General features: G+C 52.2%; 1 protein-coding gene across 1 annotated transcript in view; it reads left to right on the top strand.

Moving 5' to 3' along the window:
- Positions 1–21,866, top strand: part of LOC144169968 (ecdysone receptor-like) — an 86,856-nt gene that overhangs the window by 34,376 nt on the left and 30,614 nt on the right. The window contains exons 2-3 of the mRNA XM_077699443.1: positions 13,650–13,915; positions 16,724–16,949. Of these exons, the coding sequence (XP_077555569.1) occupies positions 13,650–13,915; positions 16,724–16,949 (492 nt within the window). The remainder of the gene's footprint in view (positions 1–13,649; positions 13,916–16,723; positions 16,950–21,866) is intronic.

The raw sequence follows: 21,866 nt of genomic DNA on the forward strand, positions 1-21,866 counted from the left end.
GCCCAGAAGGAGCAGCCCTCCCGGTTGGTGCAGATCGCGGGCCCAAGAGGAGCGGGGAAGCAGGCGCGCGTGCGAGCGGCGGAGGTGGGCTCACTCGGGGGCACAAAGCGCCAGAAAAACGCGGCCAGCAGCGTCGGCGGGTTTCTTTTCTTAGGCGCATCCTGTGGGCCCGCAGCTGCGCGCCTGTTCCGCTTATCGGCCGGCCGCTGCTGCTCCCGCACCGCCTTTTCCCAGGGCCCCGGGCGCGCAGACCGCCGCCCGCGGCCCTCGCCGACACCCGCTGCCCCGGCGTGGTTTGGTCTGCCGCCCTGCCTGGCGAACAAATCTCCATCGCGTGTCTGGAAGCGGCGAAACGCCGTAGCCTCGCACTCCTTTTTCGTGTCTGTCTGCTGAATTTCCTGAGCATTCTTGGGCGACCCCCCCCCCCAGAAATCCCTCCGTTCGTCTGTAGTTGCATGGGATGTAAATGCCCCGTATCTAATAACAGGTTTGTTAGAACAGCTTCCAAGACGAACTTACTTGGAGGTCTTTGTGCGGAGATGAGTTTCTGAAAGCAAACACAGGTTGTCAGCACCTGCGTATTTTCTGGTCTAATTTAGCTTTTAAGCTTGAAAAATTTGCCGAGCAGGAACGTTACAAATACGAACCACATCATCAGCATTTGTGCGGGCTGTGTTGTTCCTACGGCAGACTAGCCTCCAGCGTTGCCATTGTGGAGAGTGATACAAAGGTCTGGCAACCATACCCCCCCTTCCCCCTCCCCCTGTACCTTCTTTTTTTGTGAGGGCGGTCCGACTCGCAGCCGCCGTGCGCCGCTAGCGCAGTGTCCACGCGCGGCCAGCTCAGTCACCGCGTGACCGCCAGTCACGACTTCATTGTGACTCGTGCCGCTGCGAGACGCGTGTTTTCCGCCAAGGGACGTGCCGTGGAGCTGCAGTTGCCGCCCGGCGTCTCGCGACGCGAAGCCCCGTGTCGGCGGTTGCGGCCCCCTTTTTCTTGAGGAAAGGAAGAAAAGAGACAAAGACACGCGTTGCCCCAATGTCGGAAGAACGCTTTCGCCCCGTGGCACGAGAGCGGCGTCCATGCTAATGCGTAGTTGCGCTGGCAAACATCTCGCGCTGGAGACGGGCGTGAGCGCTGTACTATTACCCCGACGCCCACCTGCCGAACGTCGCTGCGTCGACCGTGCGCGGGGCGACCTTGCGCGCCGCGACGTGACGCTATCGGTTGGGTAACACCGCCGGCCCGGACTGTGGTGATGTATTGCCATCGCTGGTCCGAGAGGCTCCTTTGTATACGGCTGGCGCTGCCTTGTACGGAGATATCGAACCTGGATGTTTCCAGTTATTTCTTATATCCAACACCCTGAAAATGTTCTCTACACATTCTACACCTCGTACATCGAATTATCAATTACATAGACATATTCTACTGAACTTCTACTTGAGTTGCGTTCGACATTTTCCCCTCTATTGTTGCTTTCCCGATCTCTCACATTCACTTCACTGCATTGCTGAGCACGAGGTCGCGGGTTCGATTCCCGGCCGCGGCGGCCGCTTTTCTGATGGAGGCGAAAAGCAAAAACGCCCGTGTGTACGAGATTTCGGCGCACGATAAAGATCCCCAGGTGGTCAAAATTATTCCGGAGCCCTCCACTACGGCGCGCCTCATCGCCTGCGTTGCGTCGGCGCGTTAAACCCCACAATCAATCAATCAATCAATCAATCAATCACTTCACTGCATTGTAATCACCCCCATCTGGCGTAGCAAGCACTGCCGCCAGCAGAGCTGACCTCTCCAGCCCACATTGGGCCTCCTCGATTATCAGTCCCGGATCGTCCGCGGGCTGCCCGAGACGCGATCCGGCGCTCGATTTTCCCATGTATTCCTATGGGACTTCCGGTCGGAACACAGTCCTCGGACTGTCCGTGGATCGTCCAGGACCGGTAAATCGAGGATGCCCATTACAGAGTTCTCTCTCTCTCTCTCTCTCTCTCTCTCTCTCTCTCTCTCTCTCTCTCTCTCTCTCTCTCTCTCTCTCTCTCTCTCTCTCTCTCTCTCTCTCTCTCTCTCTCTCTCTCTCTCTCTCTCTCTCTCTCTCTCTCTCTCTCTCTCTCTCTCTCTCTCTCTCTCTCTCTCTCTATCTCTCTCTCTCTCTCTCTCTCTCTCTCTCTCTCTTTAATTGAGCGGAGTAGAATGGGATGAAAAGCCTTCTGCAAACCGCTATGTCACCAGCAGGAGAAGGGATACTTTTTTTACGAAAACACGTTATGTTCGGATTTGGCCTCGTGTTTGCCCCATGTGAAATGCGAGCCCCCTCCCATTTTTTTATAGTGGAGGCAACGGGCAGCGTTAGGTTCAGGATGGGAAAACTTCAGATGTGCGGGAACGTCCGCAGTGTACACAGATGTATAAAAAGGAGCAAGGAATCGAGTTTTTTCCAGTGGCATTCGTGTTGGCAGAATGGTGGAGAGCCACGTGTGTTTCTGCACTTAATAAGCGTTAGGCTGACCACGTGCCTCCGAGCGGCGGAGAAGAGAGGAGCTGCTACCCAAACAGTTTGCGCGTCTTTCAGTGCCCTGGTTGGTGGCCAGCGAACGTTGTGGGTAGCCAGGAGCCCTTGCCAATGCAACGAAGCGAGCGCTGCTCAAACACACAAATCCGCCTGCGGAGTAACAGAGCCGACGTGCAGCGGTAAACAGCTCGGGATAGGGCGCAGCGTGCTTTGCCTGACCGGAGCGGGCGGCTATTGGAAGCGCGTATTCTTGACGACCGATCCCGTTTACGCTAGCTTTCCCATGCTAACTAATGGCAGCGGAGCGCTTTCTTTCCGGTGCCGCTATACCGGCGCTCGCTTTCGCTCCGTGTTCTTCAATTTTCCGAATACATCGTAGTGAATTCGTCGATGTCTTATTTGTGGATTTGTAGTGCACTCAAAGTCGTGGGCTCCATTGAACCACTGTTTAGCGTTAGTCAGCGTGGTTGATTCGTTAGTTTGCTCCGTGGGAGAATGCACTGGCACCCCTGGTGGCCGAACCCGGAAACGGAAAAAATGGTCCCGGAAAAAATGGTCCCGGAAAAAATGGTCCCGGAGAAAATGGTCCCGGAAAAAATGGTCCCGGAAAAAATGGTCCCAGTGACCATCTAGGAAAAAATGGTCCCATGGCCCAGCCAACGTGTTTCCCTTCAAGTTAGTCCGATCTGAACTTTGTTGCAGTTTGATATGGTCCCTTTGCGTTTGAGCTAAATGTTTGACAAAGAGATGGAATGCTTTAATATTCCTATAAGGGGCCGAAATTAACGCCTTTGGAGGCTAAAATCTAACAAAGAAAATTGGGTAGACAGACAGACGGACGGACGGACGCTTTGATGGATGGATGGATGGATGGATGGATGGAGATGGATGGATGGATGGATGGATGGATGGATGGATGGATGGATGGATGGTAGGGATGAGCATGGATTAAACATTTTAATGCAAGTAATTGGATTAAAACCAAACAAGCAACTGCGAGGCCTGGAACCGTCGGTTTAGTAGCTTAGTCGAACACAGCCATCTCAATGTCCGGAAGGTCATAGAAGCTCTACGACGCTGCGAGGTTTTGTCAGTATCGGTGAAAATTGCACAAGAAGCCGTGGGAGCTCCATCAAAGAAGCTCACAGCGTCGTCCCTGGTCTAGGACATTTCGGTGCAAGGCATATCGGTGCAGGACGTTTCGGTGCAGATGTTTCGGTGTACGGATATTTCGGTGTACGTACATATCGGTGTATGAATACCGTTTCGCTGCACGGATACCTCCGTGCGCAAACATTTCGGCGACCGAATTATCGTGTGATTGCTTGTTTGAAACAGCCGTTATATTTTATTTTCGCTTAACATGGGTTGTAGACAACAATCTAGCACAGCGCTTGCATTTTTAGATTGGTGCCGTCTTCAATTTTTTCCAGGTATTTTTAGAAACTGAACATTTGTATATTTTTCTTTAATACCTCGTCCATTTTAGCAAGACAAACGTTCTTTCTTGGTTCGATTAACCGGCTTTACTCGAACACGACTTTTTCGTACCTTGGCTTCGGGACCAATTTTTCCGGGACCATTTTTTCCTACCTTGGATTTGGGACCATTTTTTCCGGGACCATTTCTTCCGGGACCATTTTTTCCAGGACCATTTTTTCCTGGACCATTTTTTCCGGGACCATTTTTTCCTACACCCGGCCGAACCACGTATTAGCGCAGTGACGTCATACCGGGTTTGCAGAGTGATTTCGTGGCATCTGCGTGGTCATTTATGTATGCTGTTATGGTTAATTTTTATTTGGTGTTTCTTCGAGCGGAAATTACTTATGAATGAGCTTTCAATGAACGAATGAATACATGTGCAAACTGTTGTGAATAAATCGTCCAAAAAGAAGACTATGAACATGTGACATGCGCTCTGTGATCCTGATCAGCCGTGTTTGGCGTCCCTTTAATGCATGTCTTGCAGATCAGCCTTTCCCGCTGGAATCCCTTATCCGTTACGCTCGTATTTTACCGGGGTTTTCGAACTTGGTACGCAGTGCGGATTAGATAACTGCGTCTATATTTAAAAGATAAAATGAGCACCACGCCATCCGTGGTGTTCATTTTATGTCGCGCCTCTATCGGAGGTGATGAACTTAGCCGTAGCTAACCATCAATGCTGAATCCAAGCTCGTAATCTTTCAGCTGTAAAAAAAAAAAAAAAAAAAAAAAAACCATCGCGACCGCATTAGCGCACGCTCGGGTCGACATAAAAGTTGTTGTCCAACATTTAGTGCAGAGGTCGTTGTCATTGGTATATTTTTCTCTATGTTCTTTAAATTTTTTCTTCCCCGTTTATGCCTTCAGCTAGAACTCCGTATCCGCACAAATTTTACAGCTACAGCTAGCGCCAGCAGGGCGAGTCACCATCTAGAAAACGGCGGATACGGCACCGTAAATTGAACAAGAACAAAACAAGAGGGGCGTTATAAAAGTTGCCGTTCGCACAGCGTCGCAAACGCGCACCGCACCCCGTTGCAGCCGAATGGACAGGCAAGCGAGCCCATAAGCGTTTGGAAGCGTGGTCGTATAAATTTTATGGCCCCGCTGTTCTACTTTGATCAGCGCTGCGGTTCAGCGTTCGAAACTGCCGCCGCCGAGAGGAGGAGGAGGAGGAGAAAACTTTATTGCAGCAAGTGGTCAGAGAAGCGCGGTGGCCACCGGCCTAAGGCTGGTAGCGACTTCGGTGGCTCTTTTGACCAGGACTTCTTGCGCCGCCCGGTCGGAGCTACCCAACGCCTCCCTCCACTGCTCGCTGCTGGTGATTAGAGGGAAGGGGTCTTGGGGGCACTGCCATATGGAATGACTTAGTGAGGCGTGCTCTCCGCACAGGGGGCATGCTGACGAAGGGAATTCTGTCGGATGGATGTGGTGGAGGCGAGCTCTGCTTGGGAAGGTGTCCGTTTGCAAGAGCCGCCAAATACGCGCCTGGCTTATCGTAAGGGATGGATGAGGCGGGGAAAATTGTCGACGCGAGAGGCGGTAGTGCTCTGTTATGTCATTAAATGTGATCAGTCGGTCTCTGGCGGAGCGCGCCCCGCAGAGAGTGGCGCTCTGTTCAAACGTGGACTGATGAGCCGATCCTGATGTCGACAGCGATGACGTGTAGGTTCTGTAACACGTGCGGCCCTGTTTCTGAAAGTTTCGCTAGGAGTTTTAGCCCCTGAGAGGCTGATAAAGCGGCAAACTCCCTACAAAGGTGGCGAGGTGGAATGGTTGATGATGAGGGTTACTGCGCTGACCCTAGACAGGCGATGAGGCGCGCCTTAGTGGAGCGCTCCGGGCCACCACCACCACCGGATAAATTTTGACCACCTAGGGTCTCAACGTGTGCCGCAGTCTGGAACAGACGGGCGTTTTTGCTTTTCGCCTCCATCAGAAAATCGGCTGCCGCGCCGGGAATCGAACCCGCGTCCTTAATTGCGCTTAGCAGCACAACGCCTTAGCCGCTGAGCCACTGCGGCGGGTGGTGGTGAGGTAGGGAAGACGACGAGGCTTTACTTTTTTTTTTTTTTCACATGGCCAAGCAGACATACAGCGAACCATCCAAATAGCTAGCGGCGTTGGTCGTAGGTGTCTTTATTTTAGGTGGCTCTTGTTCAAGTCACTTCCCGAGCCCACCATGACTGATGGGGATGATGCTAGCAGATGTGTAGCGAAGAAAAACGCAAAAAAAAAAAAGGACGCCATCTCGCCCTGCGAAAGTGGATGTCCAGCACAGCTGTCGTATACCACTACACATGGCGATGAAGGAGGGTATGAAATTTTCCTAGTTGTCTCGGCGGGCCTATCGCTTGCTTCTCCAGCGGCAGATGCTGGGTCCTGACTCATGCGCTAGCCTTTTAATTACGCCAACCCCCTCCCATTTCGAGAGGAGCTGCAGACTTAATCTCTATCACAACACACGGAGGGGGGTCCCATTTTCGCCGGCACCTTATCATGCATCATGCGGTTTTGATGCTTGCTTTGCGGCTTTTTTCTGTACGCGAATACACTGAGCTCTATGCTACACGCCTGACGCATGCGCTCGGCGTCTTGGGCGAGAACTGCTGGGTCCCGCCTGGGTTTTTCGTTTACGACACGAAGTTTTCCGACCAACGAGAGGCTAACAGCTCCGCTGTAAAATGACTGGTATGTGCGCAATGCAGTCTGTTGGGCCAAGAAAATCAATTGGCGCAGTGTTGTAAATGCCCGCACTCGGATTCCATCTTTCGTTGATGTTTTTGTCTGGCAGACGTGGACATTTAAGGGTATAGGGTGCTTGCTCTGTAATCTGCGCAGAAGTAGCCGGCGGCGGTTACGATGATTACAGTGGTGGCGAGCGTCGCGGTGGCTCCTTCGAGGAAGAGTGCCCGTTAAAAACAAAATGCTGACGCGCGGCCTAGCCTAATGAATGCCACGCGAGCGGGTTTTAGTGCTGCCGGAATTACTGTGAACCACCACGTGTGCATGCAGTGAAGAGCGAACGAACTTGTTTGCGACACGAGTGACAGGGCAGTGTCTTTATGAATGCCTAAAATGATTTTAGCTTCACAGCGTGTTGATTACAAGGCAGAAAACATGAATGAAATGTAGTTTGATTATTTTTAATTGATGTGTCTATCGGCAGACCGACCCGATTATTCGGTTAAATAAAACCGTGCCGGTTTGTCGGGTTCTTTCCATTCTTGCAGCGCATCCTATAGCGCCGTTCCGATTGTTAACCGTAGTCTTTTTTCACTCATGGTTTGACGGCTCTAGTGCGGAGTGGTGCAATGCTTTACCGTCTGGGCAATCTTTCCGGCATTATCCTCGGGGGTCATGTATAGCGGCGCGAACTGGCCTCTTTGACGACGTGGAGTTCCAGGCGCTGCATATGAGAGAGGGGCGTTCGACGGACATTTTGCATGGCGGGCGGGGCCCGTAGTACGAGCGGCGACGTTGGTGACGACGAGTTGGGCAAGTGGGGGCACCATCATTGTGCCAGACGCCGTTTCAAGGTCCCGCCGCGACGTTGTCGCAGAGATCGGCTAACTTCCGGTGCCGGAAGTGGGCCCCCGCCGAGGACGGCCGATGACGTCGAGCGAGTCCCATTGGCCGGGGCGTCGCGGGCGGCCCTTGACTGGTTGACGCTTCCCTTTCGCCGGTCTCGTTCGCTAGTGAGAGTTATTTGGCAACAAAAGCGGTGCGACGGCCATTGAAGTCGCTCTCTGCCCTGGCGCGTACGCTTTTCGCCTAGCGCGCTGTTTTGATGTTTTTTTTTCCTTTCTTGCTTGTCCCGCATTTTTCCGGTCGTTTCTTTTCCTGGCAGCCTTATATGGAAAGCGCACGTATAGCTCGCGACGTCCTTGGCCTCGCTGCGAAGGTACGGGCGTACCGACGCTTTACCGTGACGCGTTCTAGCCGCCGTAAGGGCACGATTCGTGGCCACTACGAAACACGCACCGCGCTCACAGCGGGTGAGGTAGTCTCGTAACGAATGGCTTTGATTTCCTGTAGCTTGTAGTTCCTTGTTTCTAGCTCCTGCTTTCTTTTTCCCTCTGTATCCCTTGTCGCTGCACGGTGTCCATGATTATCGCGCTGTGCAGCTGCGTTTCTACTCTCAAAACCCTGTGGAGTCGTTTCTCTTAGGCAGGAAAAGATGTGCGCAGGCGGTCGACGACATCCTTTGGTAGACAAGCATGGCGTAGCAAAGGCACGCAGAGAGAGAGAGAGAGCAAATGATGCTACATTATAGCTTGCCAGGATAAACATGGCGGTCTAATCTGTTACTCATTAGAGAGTATAGCAGAGCGGAGAACCGGTCCCGGTACGGCGCCCGGTACACGGTAGGTGCACCTGCGCATGTGCCCAGCCGGTCGGCTACCGGTTACCGTACCGAAACCGGTTCTCCGCTCTGCTATAACTCTCTATTATAGAGCTACAGCAGAGCGGAGAACCGGCCCCGGTACGGTAACCGGTAGACGACCAGCGCTACTGTGCATGTTCAGAGGCGGGGAAACTGGTTATGCGCAGGTGTACCGGGTACTGAACGGGGTGGTTTGTCCGCTCTGTCAGCAGCAGTTAAACTCGTGCTCCAGTGGGGGCAGTGGTCGGCAAAGGCCAATACAACAGCGACGCGTAGGCACGTGTGCGGAGTGTCGGAAATAGCTACAAAACGGCCTCCTTTCTCCAAACGGTTGGCCAAGTTTATGCCTTTAGTGCGTTGTAGGTTATTTGCGGCTGAATAGCGTGTCCTGCAGTGGACAGAAATAGGCCGACGATGATGAAGTTGATGTGTGCACCGCGTGCGCAACTAGTGAAACGAGGGGTAAACGCAGTCATAAGGCGGTAAACGTCAGCGGTCCACATCATGTCGTTTACTTTATCGTTCAGGATGCTCAGTGGTCGTAAAGCATGCGCAGAGCACGGCCTCGAAGTCGTATTTTTCTATCGGGGCAACACAAAAGCGCGTTTCGTGTCTTTTGGACATTTTCATCATTTTTTTTTTTCTTGCGAGCTCCGTCAATTGGTCTAGCGAACCAGCGGTTAGCGGCCCTCGCATGTATCCACGGCGAAAGTCGAACTCGTTACCCCATCGTCGTAAGCCTTGGCGGCTGCAGCGATTCAGTGCCAAAGAGTCTTCGTAAGCCTGCCGCAACGAAAGCTGCGCCGGCCTTGGATTCACACTTTGTATCACACTTCGATTCCTCCGCCATCGCTTCAGTCTGTGCGGTGGGCGATTCTTGCGCGGCGGCGTGTTTCATAAGAGGGGCCCTTGTAACCCAGTAGGAACGGTGTTACGAGGGCCGTAAAATGTCGCTGTGGTTTGCTCGCGTTACCCCGCGTCTGTTGCTGGGTCGGGCGCCGCCAAGTCCGCCGCCTACGGCAGTAGTGTTCCTCTTCGCCTCTGGGTGGCGCTACCCGGCAGCGGCGCTTGTAGCGCGTCTGCCGCTCGTGCCGGCGGCGGCCAAGGTCAGGCGCGCCTTTTGGTTCGCTGCTCGCGGAGCCCCGATCGATGGCCCTGCGCAGCGGAGCTCCGACCCGGGTTGAAGGTCGGTCGCTGCGGCTACTGCACTCGGCGGCGCTGTTTGCTGGCCCCGCGCTGCTGCGGATGCGCCACCGGATGACGACCATGGCCTGCCTGCCTCTCCGCCCAGGGAAGAGGAGAGTGGAAAGAAGGGCTCCTTGGAGAACCCACTCACGAATAACCCTTCGGGGGGCACCGCGCGGCTGTGTGGCAGCGTTCTAAGCCGTGCGTGTGGCCGAAGAAGCAGCGCCCGACTTGGAGGCTGTTGTCATTAAAAAAGAAAATGAAAAGCCTGACGTTGAACTCGCGCACCGTACGCCCACAAAGCGTTCGGTAGGGAGAAATTCACGGGGAACCAAAGGGCGTTCGCACAGGGCAAGGAGCAGTCTCCTGACGAACTTAACGAAATCGTGAGGCCTTTAACTTTTTCGCGTGGAGGATGGACCGTAAAGTTCCGAACGAACGACCACCTTCCCCCTTTTGGGGTTAAATAGTCAATTCACTAAAAGATCCCAACAATCGCCCACCTCTAAAACCGATGGCCGTGCCCCGCTCAATGAACAAAATAAACGCGAATCATCTATTCATATGTTGATGAGGTCAGTTGCTTGTCCTTTCCGCACCTGAGCGTAAAGTTCGCCCATGTGGTATTTTTTCTTGATATGTCCGCAGTTTTGGTTGGCGGTGCGGCAACTTTTTTCTAGTTCGCACCTGATGTGAAAGATCACCCATCCCGCATTTTTTGCTTGATGTCTGTGTACTTTGGATGGACGTTCTTTCGGAACTTTCGGAGCGAGTACGGCCGCGACATTGCTAACCGAGCGTGCACTGCTGATGAGTGATGTTGCACCTCATGCATACTCGTTTCGAAATGTTGTCTTGCTGGAATAACCCTTCGCCACTTTTAACGCGATCCTCAATCAAATTGTTTATATAGTACGTTAATTTGAATGGAACGTGGTTCCGAAATCAGCAGCGATTGAGCAGGAGATTGTCCCCGTGCAGTTTGAAAATTCCTTGCCGGTTGCGGTTGCGCGTCTGTCTGAGCAGGTGACAATAAACGCTTCCAAATTGCAAGGCGTGTGGGAAGGTCGCCTGTCTTCCCTCGGCCTACGTATTCCCTGCTCCGCGGAGTTCCAGATCTGTCAAAGCGCAGGAAGTGACGGTGTGTGTGTCTCAGTCAGGGGGCCGGCTGTGCCCTTTGTCTGCGGTCAGCCACGCTGTACGGTACGAAAAAGTTGTAATTTGAGGCTTGCGCGAGGCAAAAAACGCTTAGTGAAAACCTCGATTGCCTTAAACGTCTGCACGCAGCGCGTTGTGCGCGTGCACGCTTGCATTTCCTTGACCTTATTGCGGCGTTATGCACTTTATACATCGCTAGCGCTAAAATAATTGAAGAAAAGAGATTTTGTTATACCTGATCGTGCCTGGAACTTTTGCAATCTGATATGATTGGCGTATACAGTATCACAAGAATTGTTACATGCACTTTGAGAGCAGGTTTCCTTGGCCTATATTGGTGCGTGTATTGAGCGCTTCATACCTCATTAGCGATTAAAACGGTAATTGAAAAACATGGTCATACGCGGAACTTTTGTTATCTGATGTTTTCGCAGTGTATACAGTATCACGTGAATCGTTACATGCACTTTGAGAGGAACTCGGTGTGGGCGTTGCTAGTACGTGGCGTGCTGCATTAACAGCGATAGCCAGGTGTCTTTATCGGTAGACATTCATTATTTATGCTGGCTGTTATCAGCCGGCGAGAGTGCCCGAGGCACAAACAGACTCGATAAAAGTTGCTGGTCGATGCCTTAAATTTATCGGGCCCGATAAATCAATCGCTTCCAGACGTACTCGAAATGTTTGCCCCCCTTATGTGAATCCGCGTGATGTGGCGCGCTATTTTTGACATTTGGCCGCACGTTCAATCAGGCGTCGTTGGGTCGATGTTCGCATTCGCAGCAGTGTGTGGTAACCAAGCTCGTTTTCCGCCTTTAAGTGCGGAGACGCGCTGATTAGTTTCGTACAGCTGATTTGTTTTATCTTCTTGTTTCTCCGTTGCCCGTGTCCTTTGGTGAAATTTAATCTCCATCACGCAGTGCGGCTGCTGATCAAACTGATAAATTGTTCACGTTGTAAGCATCAATTCAATGGAGTATTAACTCGCCCATAGTGTCACGTTAATTTGATAACTTAGCTTTGCGCATTGACGAAGCACCAAATTTAACGTTTTAGTGAGCGTTTGCTCTATACTGCGTCCCAAAGGTGCTGGTGAACGTGTCTGAATGGGTGTAGGAAAAAATGGTCCCGGAAAAAATGGTCCTGGAAAAAATGGTCCCGGAAGAAATGGTCCCGGAAAAAATGGTCCCAAATCAAAGGTAGGAAAAAATGGTCCCGGAAAAATCGGTCCCGAAGCCAAGGTACGAAAAAGTCTTGTTCGAGTAAAGCCGGTTAATCGGACCAAGAACGTTTGTCTTGCTAAAATGAACGAGGTATTAAAGAAAAATATAGAAATGTTCAGTTTCTAAAAATACCCGTAAAAAATTGAAGACGGCACCAATCTAAAAATGTAAGCGCTGCGCTAGATTGTTGTCTATAACCCATGTTAAGCGAAAATAAAAATGCAATGGTTGCTTCAAACAAGCAAGCACACGATAATTCGGTCACCGAAATGTTTGCGCACGGAGGTGTCCGTGCAGCGAAACGGTATCCATACACCGATATGTACGTACACCGAAATATCCGTACACCGAAATGTCTGCACCGAAACGTCCTGCACCGATATGCCTTGCACCGAAATGTCCTAGACCCGGGACGACGCTGTGCGCTTCTTGGAGCTCCCACGGCTTTTTGTGCAATTTTCACCGATACTGACGAGAGCGTAGAGCTTCTATGACCTTCCAGACACTGAGATGGCTGTGTTCGACTAAGCTACTAAACCGACGGTTCCAGGCCTCGCAGTTGCTTGTGCGGTTTTAATCCAATTAATTGCATTAAAATGTTTAATCCGTGCTCAGCCCTACCATCCATCCATCCACCATCCATCCATCCATCCATCCATCCATCCATCCATCCATCCATCCATCCATCCATCCATCCATCAAAGCGTCCGTCCGTCCGTCTGTCTGTCTACCCAATTTTTTGTTAGATTTTGGCCTCCAAAGGCGTAAATTTCGGCCCCTTATGGGAATATTAAAGCATTCCATCTTTCTCAAACCTTTAGCTAAAACGCAAAGGGACAAAATCAAACCGCAACAAAGTTCAGATCGGACTAACTTGAAGGGAAACACGTTGGCTGGGCCATGGGACCATTTTTTCCTAGATGGTCACTGGGACCATTTTTTCCGGGACCATTTTTTCCAGGACCATTTTCTCCGGGACCATTTTTTCCGGGACCATTTTTTCCGGGACCATTTTTTCCGTTTCCGGTCTGAATAGTGGCCTGTTTTGTTTGACCATGCGAGCCATTGCGCGTTCGATTTCTCGTCGTTGAATACTCCAAATCCTAAGTACGGTTTTGTCAGCTACAAAAGAGCGGACCTAAGTTTCGGAACGCAAAAGTCGAAGACCGAGTCAAGGGCGAGGTGCTTGGCGGTATAGTGGTGGTCGTTGTGTTATTTGTGTAAATATCTTCGACGCCATTACACGCGTGGGACCGCTCGTCTTGGTGTTTGTGTTATCTACGCCGAGGGAAGTTGCAGGCGTAGCTTTTGGAGCCACCAGGCCCAAGTGCATGCCCGAATACGTACCCTTCAGGCTCTTGTTGGTGCTGGCCCGGCCACCGAATGGAAACGTGGCATCACAAAGCTGTACAAGTTTGATATCTGGCTGAGAAGACTATCAAATCGAGGCTTAGCATTACTCCCCACGCTTTGCGCAAAAGAACCGTGTGACCTCTTTCGGGCCATCTTCACGAAATAGCTTGGCGCTTGTTCCCTCACCGTGTCTGTCTGTAGCCCTGTTTCGGTCTATTGGAGTCAACAGCACAACATGCAGGTCGCCAAGAGCGCTAACGGTGTGTGTGTGTGTGTGGCGTTGCGGCCTCCCTTGTCTATCTCGGCTGACCTGTTCGTCTCTTCCCTCATGTTCACGCAGCCCCCGTGCGTGCGTGGGCCGAATGTTGGCCGCGTGCTTCAGCGGCGGCTGCCGGAGGAGCGCTGCGGCGGCGTCAGCAGCCCGGCGGCCGGATGCTGTCTGAGCTGCAGCTGCAGCCGCTGGGGCGCCGGTCTGCGGTGGCCCCATCGTCGGACGAGGTGGCCTCCATGAAGCCCGTGCTGCTCCAGGCCGCCCAGGGGGGAGCGGGGGGCCTGGCCGCGGGATCGCCGCCCGCGCTCTCCCCAAACCTGCCCAGCGTGGTCAAGGTGAGCTCCCGCGGCGATGCCCTGTTTGCGTAACCGCGCGACTGGGAAGGACGGAGCACACGCGCCCTTTCGTGAGCGTTTATGGGTTAATAATGCATGGGGGCTGCAGGAAGTGTGACGATGTGAGAAGGGTAGGTTCACGAAAAAAAAAAAAAAAAGGTCTTGTATCTTTTTGCTTCACTGCAAACGACATGGAAAGACGATAGCGGTTCGGCCGGCCATGCCACTTAGCACCACCTCCTTTCTTCCCATCTACTCCCATTCTCCCTCCCCATCCCGTCTCGTAATACTCCTCTCAGTTCCTATTCCTCATCGCATTCCCCTCTTCTCTGGTCCCTCCCCTGTCCCCGAAACTATCGCACCTCTACCTTTTTCCTTCACCTAGTATCTTTCTCCTTCTGTTCCCTTATCCTTTGCTCCCGCTCTTCAATTCTCCCCCTTCCCCTTTCACCTCCCCCTCTCCCGTGTCTCCACATATCGCTCCCCTTTCACGGCCGCTCATTCTACTGGCCCCTGATATTTTCCGTTGACTCATTCCACCACCACCTTTGGTGCTGCCTGTCCTCACCGTTCCATTTCCTCCTCCCCGACCCCTTCAGCTACACTTTTGTTCACCCTCCTCTTTATTCACCCCGCCCTCTTGCCTTCCCTTCCGCTATACCTCTCCCTCCTCTCATCAGTTCCTCCCCACCTTAATCGGAGGGGATATATCCCTTCCGTACGATTGCTTAGCTAGTTTTCCCCGTCCCCTCCTGTCCCTGTCGGTTGTAGGAACAAATGGTCCCGTAGCAAATGGTCCCGGAACTTATGGTCCGGAACCCATGGTCCCGGAACCTATGGTTCCGGAACAAATGGTCCCGGAACTTATGGTTTCGGAAGAAATGGTCCCAACTCGGATGTATGAACAAATGGTCCCGGAAAAAATGGTCCCAGGCACCTTTTTGGGCAAAATGACTATAAAACTCCACGTGGGCTCTGTTAAAATTTACTTGGCTTTTAATTTTTGTTTTCTTTGTTTTTCAGATTCCGTTAAACCGGTTATCTCAGTTTACGCTATTACAACGATTAAACGCGGTGGTTCTGCCAACCATGCATTTTTGTGCTAGTGAAGGGCATACACGATTGGTCCGGTTTGGGGAATTTTTCTATTCGTATTTCCGCCGTTTTTCTCCGGCCTTAATTTTTTTCGCGTTTTAAAAACGTTGAAGACGAATATTCCTATTTATTATTTCTCTCTCTCTTTCATTATTTGATTTTTGTAATATTTTCATTTTTTCTGTTTTCGACTTTTTGGTTTATGAAAATATCGTTAGTTTAATAATCTGCCTTGTCATTATATAACCAATGAATATGCTACTTGCAAACACGGGGGAAAAAAAGAAGCCACGTAGGAAACATGCGGCTCCATCCGTGATTGACAGAATACGTAGAGGCATGCCTCAGAAAGAAGCGCCATTAGTTTCTTGTGAGCAAGCACTTCACGGGTGCGTGCGAAGTGAGTTCTCTGCCCCCTCGTGACCCCTCGGAAGTTTTCTCCGTCACCGCAACTATTTCCACGCACGGCCAGACCCCATGCTCCCTTCCCGTTCAGGATAGTGTGAGTGCAGCCGTGTTCCAGGAAGCCGCACCTGTCGCGAGACGCCGCCAGTAAGCGAGGTTGGTGACAGGCACAGTCTCGACACATGCGGACGTCTGATCGCGAGCATAGGCTGAGCCACTAGTCAAGCCAGGCTGTCGCAACAGTCAGCACCATGGCCAATTTCTTCTAAAGAGGACAATAAGGGCCATCTCAAGCAAAAAAATGTTACCGAAGCGAGTGCACTTATAGCCGCTAAGTAAGAAAATTATGGCAGCCCGTTATTGTATTCGCTTCAAACACCGGCCGAGGGCTGCCCAGTATGAAATGTCTGCCACTGGTTTGCCTGGTATTCGGAAAAACAAAAACGGCGAGCAAAGGAAGCACGCGAGGTCGCACATGTGCGACAAAAAATTTGTATACCGCATTTCACTCCAGTAAATCCAGCCTTAGCAAATACGTTATATATATATCAACAGGTGCAAATACATTGTGTACAAATACAAACATATAAACATAAATACATTGAGCCCCTTCCTTCCCTCATACAGGCGCTCATGCATAGGAGCAGTAGTGGTGGGACTATTTCTTCATACTAGTTTGAAGTTGGGACCATGTGTTCCGGGACCATGTGTTCCGGGACCATTAGTTCCGGGACCATTTATTCCGCGACCGGTCCCTCTCTCCTGTATTGTCCCCACTCTGCATGTCCAGATTCCTATTCCTCTCGACCGTGTTTTACTCACCAATTCCCAACGCGTCAGTGACCCACATGAGAGCTGGGTCGTCAGTAATACTTCTGGCTGGTTCGAGTGACGAATATTTTGGCGTTCAGGTAGCCCTAGTAAGACTATCGTCATTAAAAACAAAAACGGTGCACTACTAAAGAAGATTTCTAATCATTGGGAGGTACTTGATAGGCGTGGCTGCAGATGTTTCGGAGAGGCCTTCGTCCTGCAGTGGACATAACCAGGCTTAAGATAAAGAAATAAAGAATATGGAATAGCTAAGCTGCACGTAGCTTGGTGCATCTCGATGGCATTGGTCAGTGAGGTGGCGAGAATCCCCCAGCAGCGCCGTTTCACGTGTCGCTTGAAATGTCCGCCGTTGTGATGATGTCGTTCGTGCAATAATACTACGCGAAGGGAAAACAATGCGTTCGCTTGACAGGCAGCCCTTGCTGCCCCCGGGGCCGGCCACTCGCGCTGAGCGCGATGCGTTGTTCAACGCAGGTCGAGCCGCGGCTTCCGAGCCCATGTGTCGGCGGCGACGGGGGCCCCGCGCCTTCGAAGCGCGTGCGCCAGGACGACGCGGGCGCCTGGATCTCGTCGCCCTCGTCGCAGATGTCGGTCGGCTCGCTGTCCCCGCCGCCGCCGCTGCTCAACGGGCTGGCCAACAGCAGCGGCCTCTCGCCCGTCTCCTGCTCCAGCTACGAGACGTACAGCCCCCGGGGACCCTGTGAGTAGTCGTGCCTTTTTGTCTGCAGGGACTGTGACTAGAAGGATGACCAGCGCAGCTGGTCGCAGACCAAAGGCGTTGACGCTGCTCCACCCGTACCACCAAGGCCCTCCGTTCCGCATTAGCTCCCTGCGATGCGCCATACGTCCGTAGATGCGAGTGTAGCTACGTCATCTATGAAGCCAGCCAGTCCCTCTACCTTCACTTCTAACTCCACTCCGAACTGTTTATTTTTTTGCGCATGCGCATGGGGTTACGCAGGAGGAGCTTTCTGCGCACACGAGACCTCCGGTTTTCGTTTCGTCTAGCCATATAGGGCTTTGATTTAAAAACAGAACGAGGAATAAAGTTTTCATGTTGCAACCCTTGACATGGCGGCGGCCAAGCGACGCACCTATGGGAATGAGTAAAGAGCTGAAGGCAGTGATGGTAACCGCGCAATCGGAATGCTCGAGGAGGCGAACGAAACAAGGCGAAGTCGGGAGGGAGAGGAAACGCGTGACATTGGGCTTGATAGGTCAAGACTCACGACCGCGGAACTTTTTGCGCTGGTTGCGATAACTCTCGGGTGCAAGGCTGGTCAAGGGCGTGAGTGCTGTGCGAGAAGGCCTGAAGGTCGACCGGGGAGCTCGGTTTGAGAGGGAGAGAGAGAGAGCGAGTGCCGGGACAGTGCTCACCTGTGCCGCGCTTGCTTGCACGGCGGAATTCCAGTCGCAGCGTGCGACGAGGCAGGGGCGGGGGCCGCTGTTTCCCGGTAGCGGGTTATCTGCTGTTTCAAATATAGGTCATCCGAAATGAAGGCGCTCTGCTGACAGTGTGCTACATGTTGTCCGCTCGGCCGATTAGATAGGCCGCCGCTGCTGACACGAGCTCCTCCTTGGAGTGCCCCGTGCGCGGACGAAAGTGATTGTGTGCCGTGGCGCTTCGTTATATTCGCCCCGTTTAGTAACTGCTTCGGAGCGGCCTTTCTTTTTCTCTCGAAATGTTCTTGTTTCCTTGTAATTGGCTGGGCTATAAACGCGCTTGGGTAGTACTGTTCAGATGGGACGGCTATCTTATCAAGCTTTGTAACTAGTACGTATGTTTGTACATAGCCGCCGTTCGAGCGTTATGATTGGTTGAGCTATAAACGCACATGGGCAGTGCAGTTACGAGAGGGAGCTATCTTATCAAGCTTTGTAATTACGTATGTTTGTGCACAACCGCCATTCCAGCAACGTAATACCTTGTCTAAATGTTCAAAGCAGGTTCTAACATTCTGAACGCGATACAGGATGCTAATCGTTCGCGTCATTCAATTCTACAACCAGAAATTCGCTTAAGCCACTGCACATGATAACGCAATCCTTGTTAATGCGACGAAACGCCTCATAACAGCCCTGCACGTTCATTTTTCATCGGAAAGTTTGTCAACGTCTGCTGGTTGAGAATTTAGCTCTGAAACGGGTGCCGTTTCTTACAATCGCGTCTTCCGTATTCCCTGTGGCGTAGCCGCTTCGATTGCACGTCCCGCAATTTTAACAAGCGCGGCAGTTCTTTACTGTGAACTCTTAGAGGCCTGAGCACGATCCGCGAGGAAGCCCATTGATGCCGCATGCGCGGTTAAGCTTGGTTGCGTTACTGTGAATGCTTATGCAACCGCCGACGTTGCCTGCCGTCATTTTGAGAGCGCTTTTTGGTGCCCAAGTCAGTGGAAGCGCTGTTGCCGCGGCCAACCGCAGCGGTCAAAACCGACCTGTCAGGGCTTCGAATAGCATCGCAAACAAAAATGGCGTGCACATCCTCTGCACCAGTCGCAGGGAGGTACGCCGGATTTGTAAGCGGGCGGCGGTTTCCGAGGGATCAGCGTTAGAATTGCGGGCTTTGCCGAGAAAGCCGACAGTTTCGCGGCGCCAGTGGTTTGGGTAGGACCGTGATGTCTTACTTTGCTGTTGTTTGTCAGAAACAAGGAGCAATTGCAAGGTCTCTGTTTTCTTGAAAAGGGGCTATTGAGGGACATTCGTTTGACGTTGGTCAGTGGGAAGGTCTAATGCTGACAGCCTTGCCCCCAGGAGGATTTATACCCCCCCCCCCCTCCCCCCGAAGGATTTCGTCACTCGTCACCCCCCCCCCCCCCCAAAATACCTCTACAGCCACAGGCACCCCTGCCCAGAGATTTATACCCCCCCCCCCCCCAAATCGAAATTCTGGATAAACCCCTGCAAGTTGCCCCACTGCAGGCCTTCTGATCTGGGTGCCGTTGATTTACCCCCCCCCCCCCCCCCCCCCCCAAATCGAAATTCTGGATAAACCCCTGCAAGTTGCCCCACTGCAGGCCTTCTGATCTGGGTGCCGTTGTTTTGAGTCGTTTCGTCCCCCTAGTTTCCCGCCAAGCGCAAGGCAATGGCAGACTCGTGGGCGCTTCCTCGTCGCTGCTCCGCAGACGGGGGTTGGCAGCTGTGCACTTTGCACGACCGCTGAGATCGGAATGAGCGGCGCCGTGTTCGTACCGAGAAGAGCGGCGCAAAGCGAACGTGCACCGCGCGGACCCGATGTTTGAAGCAGCTGCGCGCTGCTGCGGGTCCGCTAATTCTGGGAAAACGGGAAAGCAGAGAGACCGTCCCGCCCCCTGTGACGACACGACCGCTTCCCCCCAACCCTTAGCGAGTTCAGGAAGCGGCTCGCGACGCTCTTCGCTCAAAGCCTTATATGCGCTGGCCGCTCGAGGTCAGCGTTATCACCGGCGCCTTTGCCCCCCTATGCAACAACCATTGCACGGGACTTGATGGTTGGCTGTTTTGACAAATGAGGTACCAGCGTATATTCTGCAGAGTAATCGTGGAGAGAGAGAGAGAGAGGAGAGAGAGAGAGAGAGAGAGAGAGAGAGAGAGAGAGAGAGAGAGAGAGAGAGAGAGAGAGAGAGAGAGAGAGAGAGAGAGAGAGAGAGAGAGAGAGAGAGAGATGCGACAAGAAAATGGCGCCTTGAAAAGTCACTTTCGTTTCAAAGCTGGGTGGCCCTCGTTCTTACCGAAAAGACTGCGACGAGGACTAAATCAAGTGCTAAAGTCGACTGTGGAGTCTAGTGATCGCACGGCAATAACGTAGCAGTCAAAATTCATAGTTAATAAACTTGTGGTCACCCAAAGGTTTATTACAACGGCAAGAAAGACGTTTCGGCTTCCGTACGGACGCCTTGTTAGCCCGAACCTGTTACCCGACCAGACGAGGCTTCATCACAACTTGGATTTCATGAGGCAAAGTCTTCCTAACAAAGAGCTTAAGCGTCGTGATATGAATTTTTTCTTTTCGAGTAGTAAGTAGAGCATTAGGAGACTGGCCGCGATATTAAAATGGCGGAAGGCTAATGAACTCGGCTTGCAACAATAATTAAAAAAAAACAGAGCGAAATCAGTGCAATCAATTTTAAAACTGGCACTGTACGAACACTGCCGAGTCTGTCCGATCTTCATAGTCCTCCATTGCCGCCGCTACTTCGGATGCATCAGTATGCTTGCTAACGCACCTACCTTGTCGTTCCTGCATTCAGCGCGTCGTTGAGAATTTTTTTCGTGGCGCCTCCGTTGTCGACAAACGTGACAAGAATACCCCCCCCCCCTCCCTCCCCCCCTTAAAAAAAAAAAAACGCACCCATAATAAACTAGCGGCGCCGTCGATAAACCGGCCAGTGCTCGGCGCCGGACGCAATATCTTCTTCTCCAGTCAGTAATGAGGACCGCTTAGGGGCGTAATGACGCCGGGCCCCTCGTCCTTTGCAGCCGCCTTTCTGGAAACGGGGCTACCAAGCATTAGAGGGGACAGCAAAAAAGGGTGCAACGAAAACGTGCCGAAGAACCCCGTACGTAGCTGCAGCTGGTTTTGATCGCCGTCGCCAAGATTGGGGTGCCGCCGCCTGCAGGAGTTGGTTATTGGCCGGTCGCATCTTATCGCCGCTTGTTTCCTTCAGTCTGCTGCAGAACGGGTGAGGGGCCGTAGACGCATGATGCATAGGACTCCGAAAAAAAAAAAAAAAACGCCAATTTAAATTTGCTGTAGAGGAAAAGATGCCTGAGGCAATAGCCGATCACTTCTGTCGACGTGGCACACGGAATAAGCTAAAAAGAAGTCGAGTGTTAAGACGGGGTGAGACCACATGCGAGGACTGAAATTGGACGGCAGAGGCAGTTCTGGGACCTAGACGACGTCGCCCGCCCGTGGGATTATGGGTGCCTTTGCAGCTGCGGGGCTTCTGCTCGCGGTCAGCCAGGCGTTTCGTTACTGCAGGAGGCTGGATGCCTCTTGCCCCACGAGCGGGCTTATTGAAAAGGCATGCTTTTCGGGCGCGGCAGCTGGAAATGGACAGGCAACCGAACCTGAAAACAGATTGAGATCGCCCGCCCTGCTCTGGGAGAAGCGGCTAATCACAACTCAAGGTCCCTGTTTCGCCGAATTCCTTCGCGAAACAAAACAAGCAAAACGCGCGCATCTTCATCTGTCCCGCTCAAAAGGCCGACCATTCAGGGACTTATATTTTTGTGGAATTCTTTGTCACAAGTCACTGCCCATACATATAAAGCTTATATTTCGTTCTCGAGCATGGTAAGCAAAGCGCGTTACTTGAAACAGCGCACGAAGCAAGCTTTCGCCATCGCCATCAATATTAATAGTTATGTGAAGATACTTTGAATTATACTAAACTTGAGAGTAATTACTTGTGAAGGAACTCTGGGGAGCTGCTGGAAAGCAGCACCTGGTAAAGAACTCGCAACGCCAACTTGTAACGTCGCTGCTCGAGCCTTTGTCACTAGGCAAAAACACGTCCCGATTGCAGTGCCGATCATGTTGCGGTCTACAAGTTGACGGGCAGGCATTTTGAGGATGCCGCATTTCCCGTTACATAACTGACACTGTCACGATCATCGCCCATTGTTGCGGTAGAGG

This window comes from Haemaphysalis longicornis, unplaced genomic scaffold (genome assembly GCF_048455015.1).
Source record: "Haemaphysalis longicornis isolate Haplotype H1 unplaced genomic scaffold, Haemaphysalis longicornis Haplotype H1 scaffold_2, whole genome shotgun sequence".
NCBI classification, from domain to species: domain Eukaryota; kingdom Metazoa; phylum Arthropoda; class Arachnida; order Ixodida; family Ixodidae; genus Haemaphysalis; species Haemaphysalis longicornis.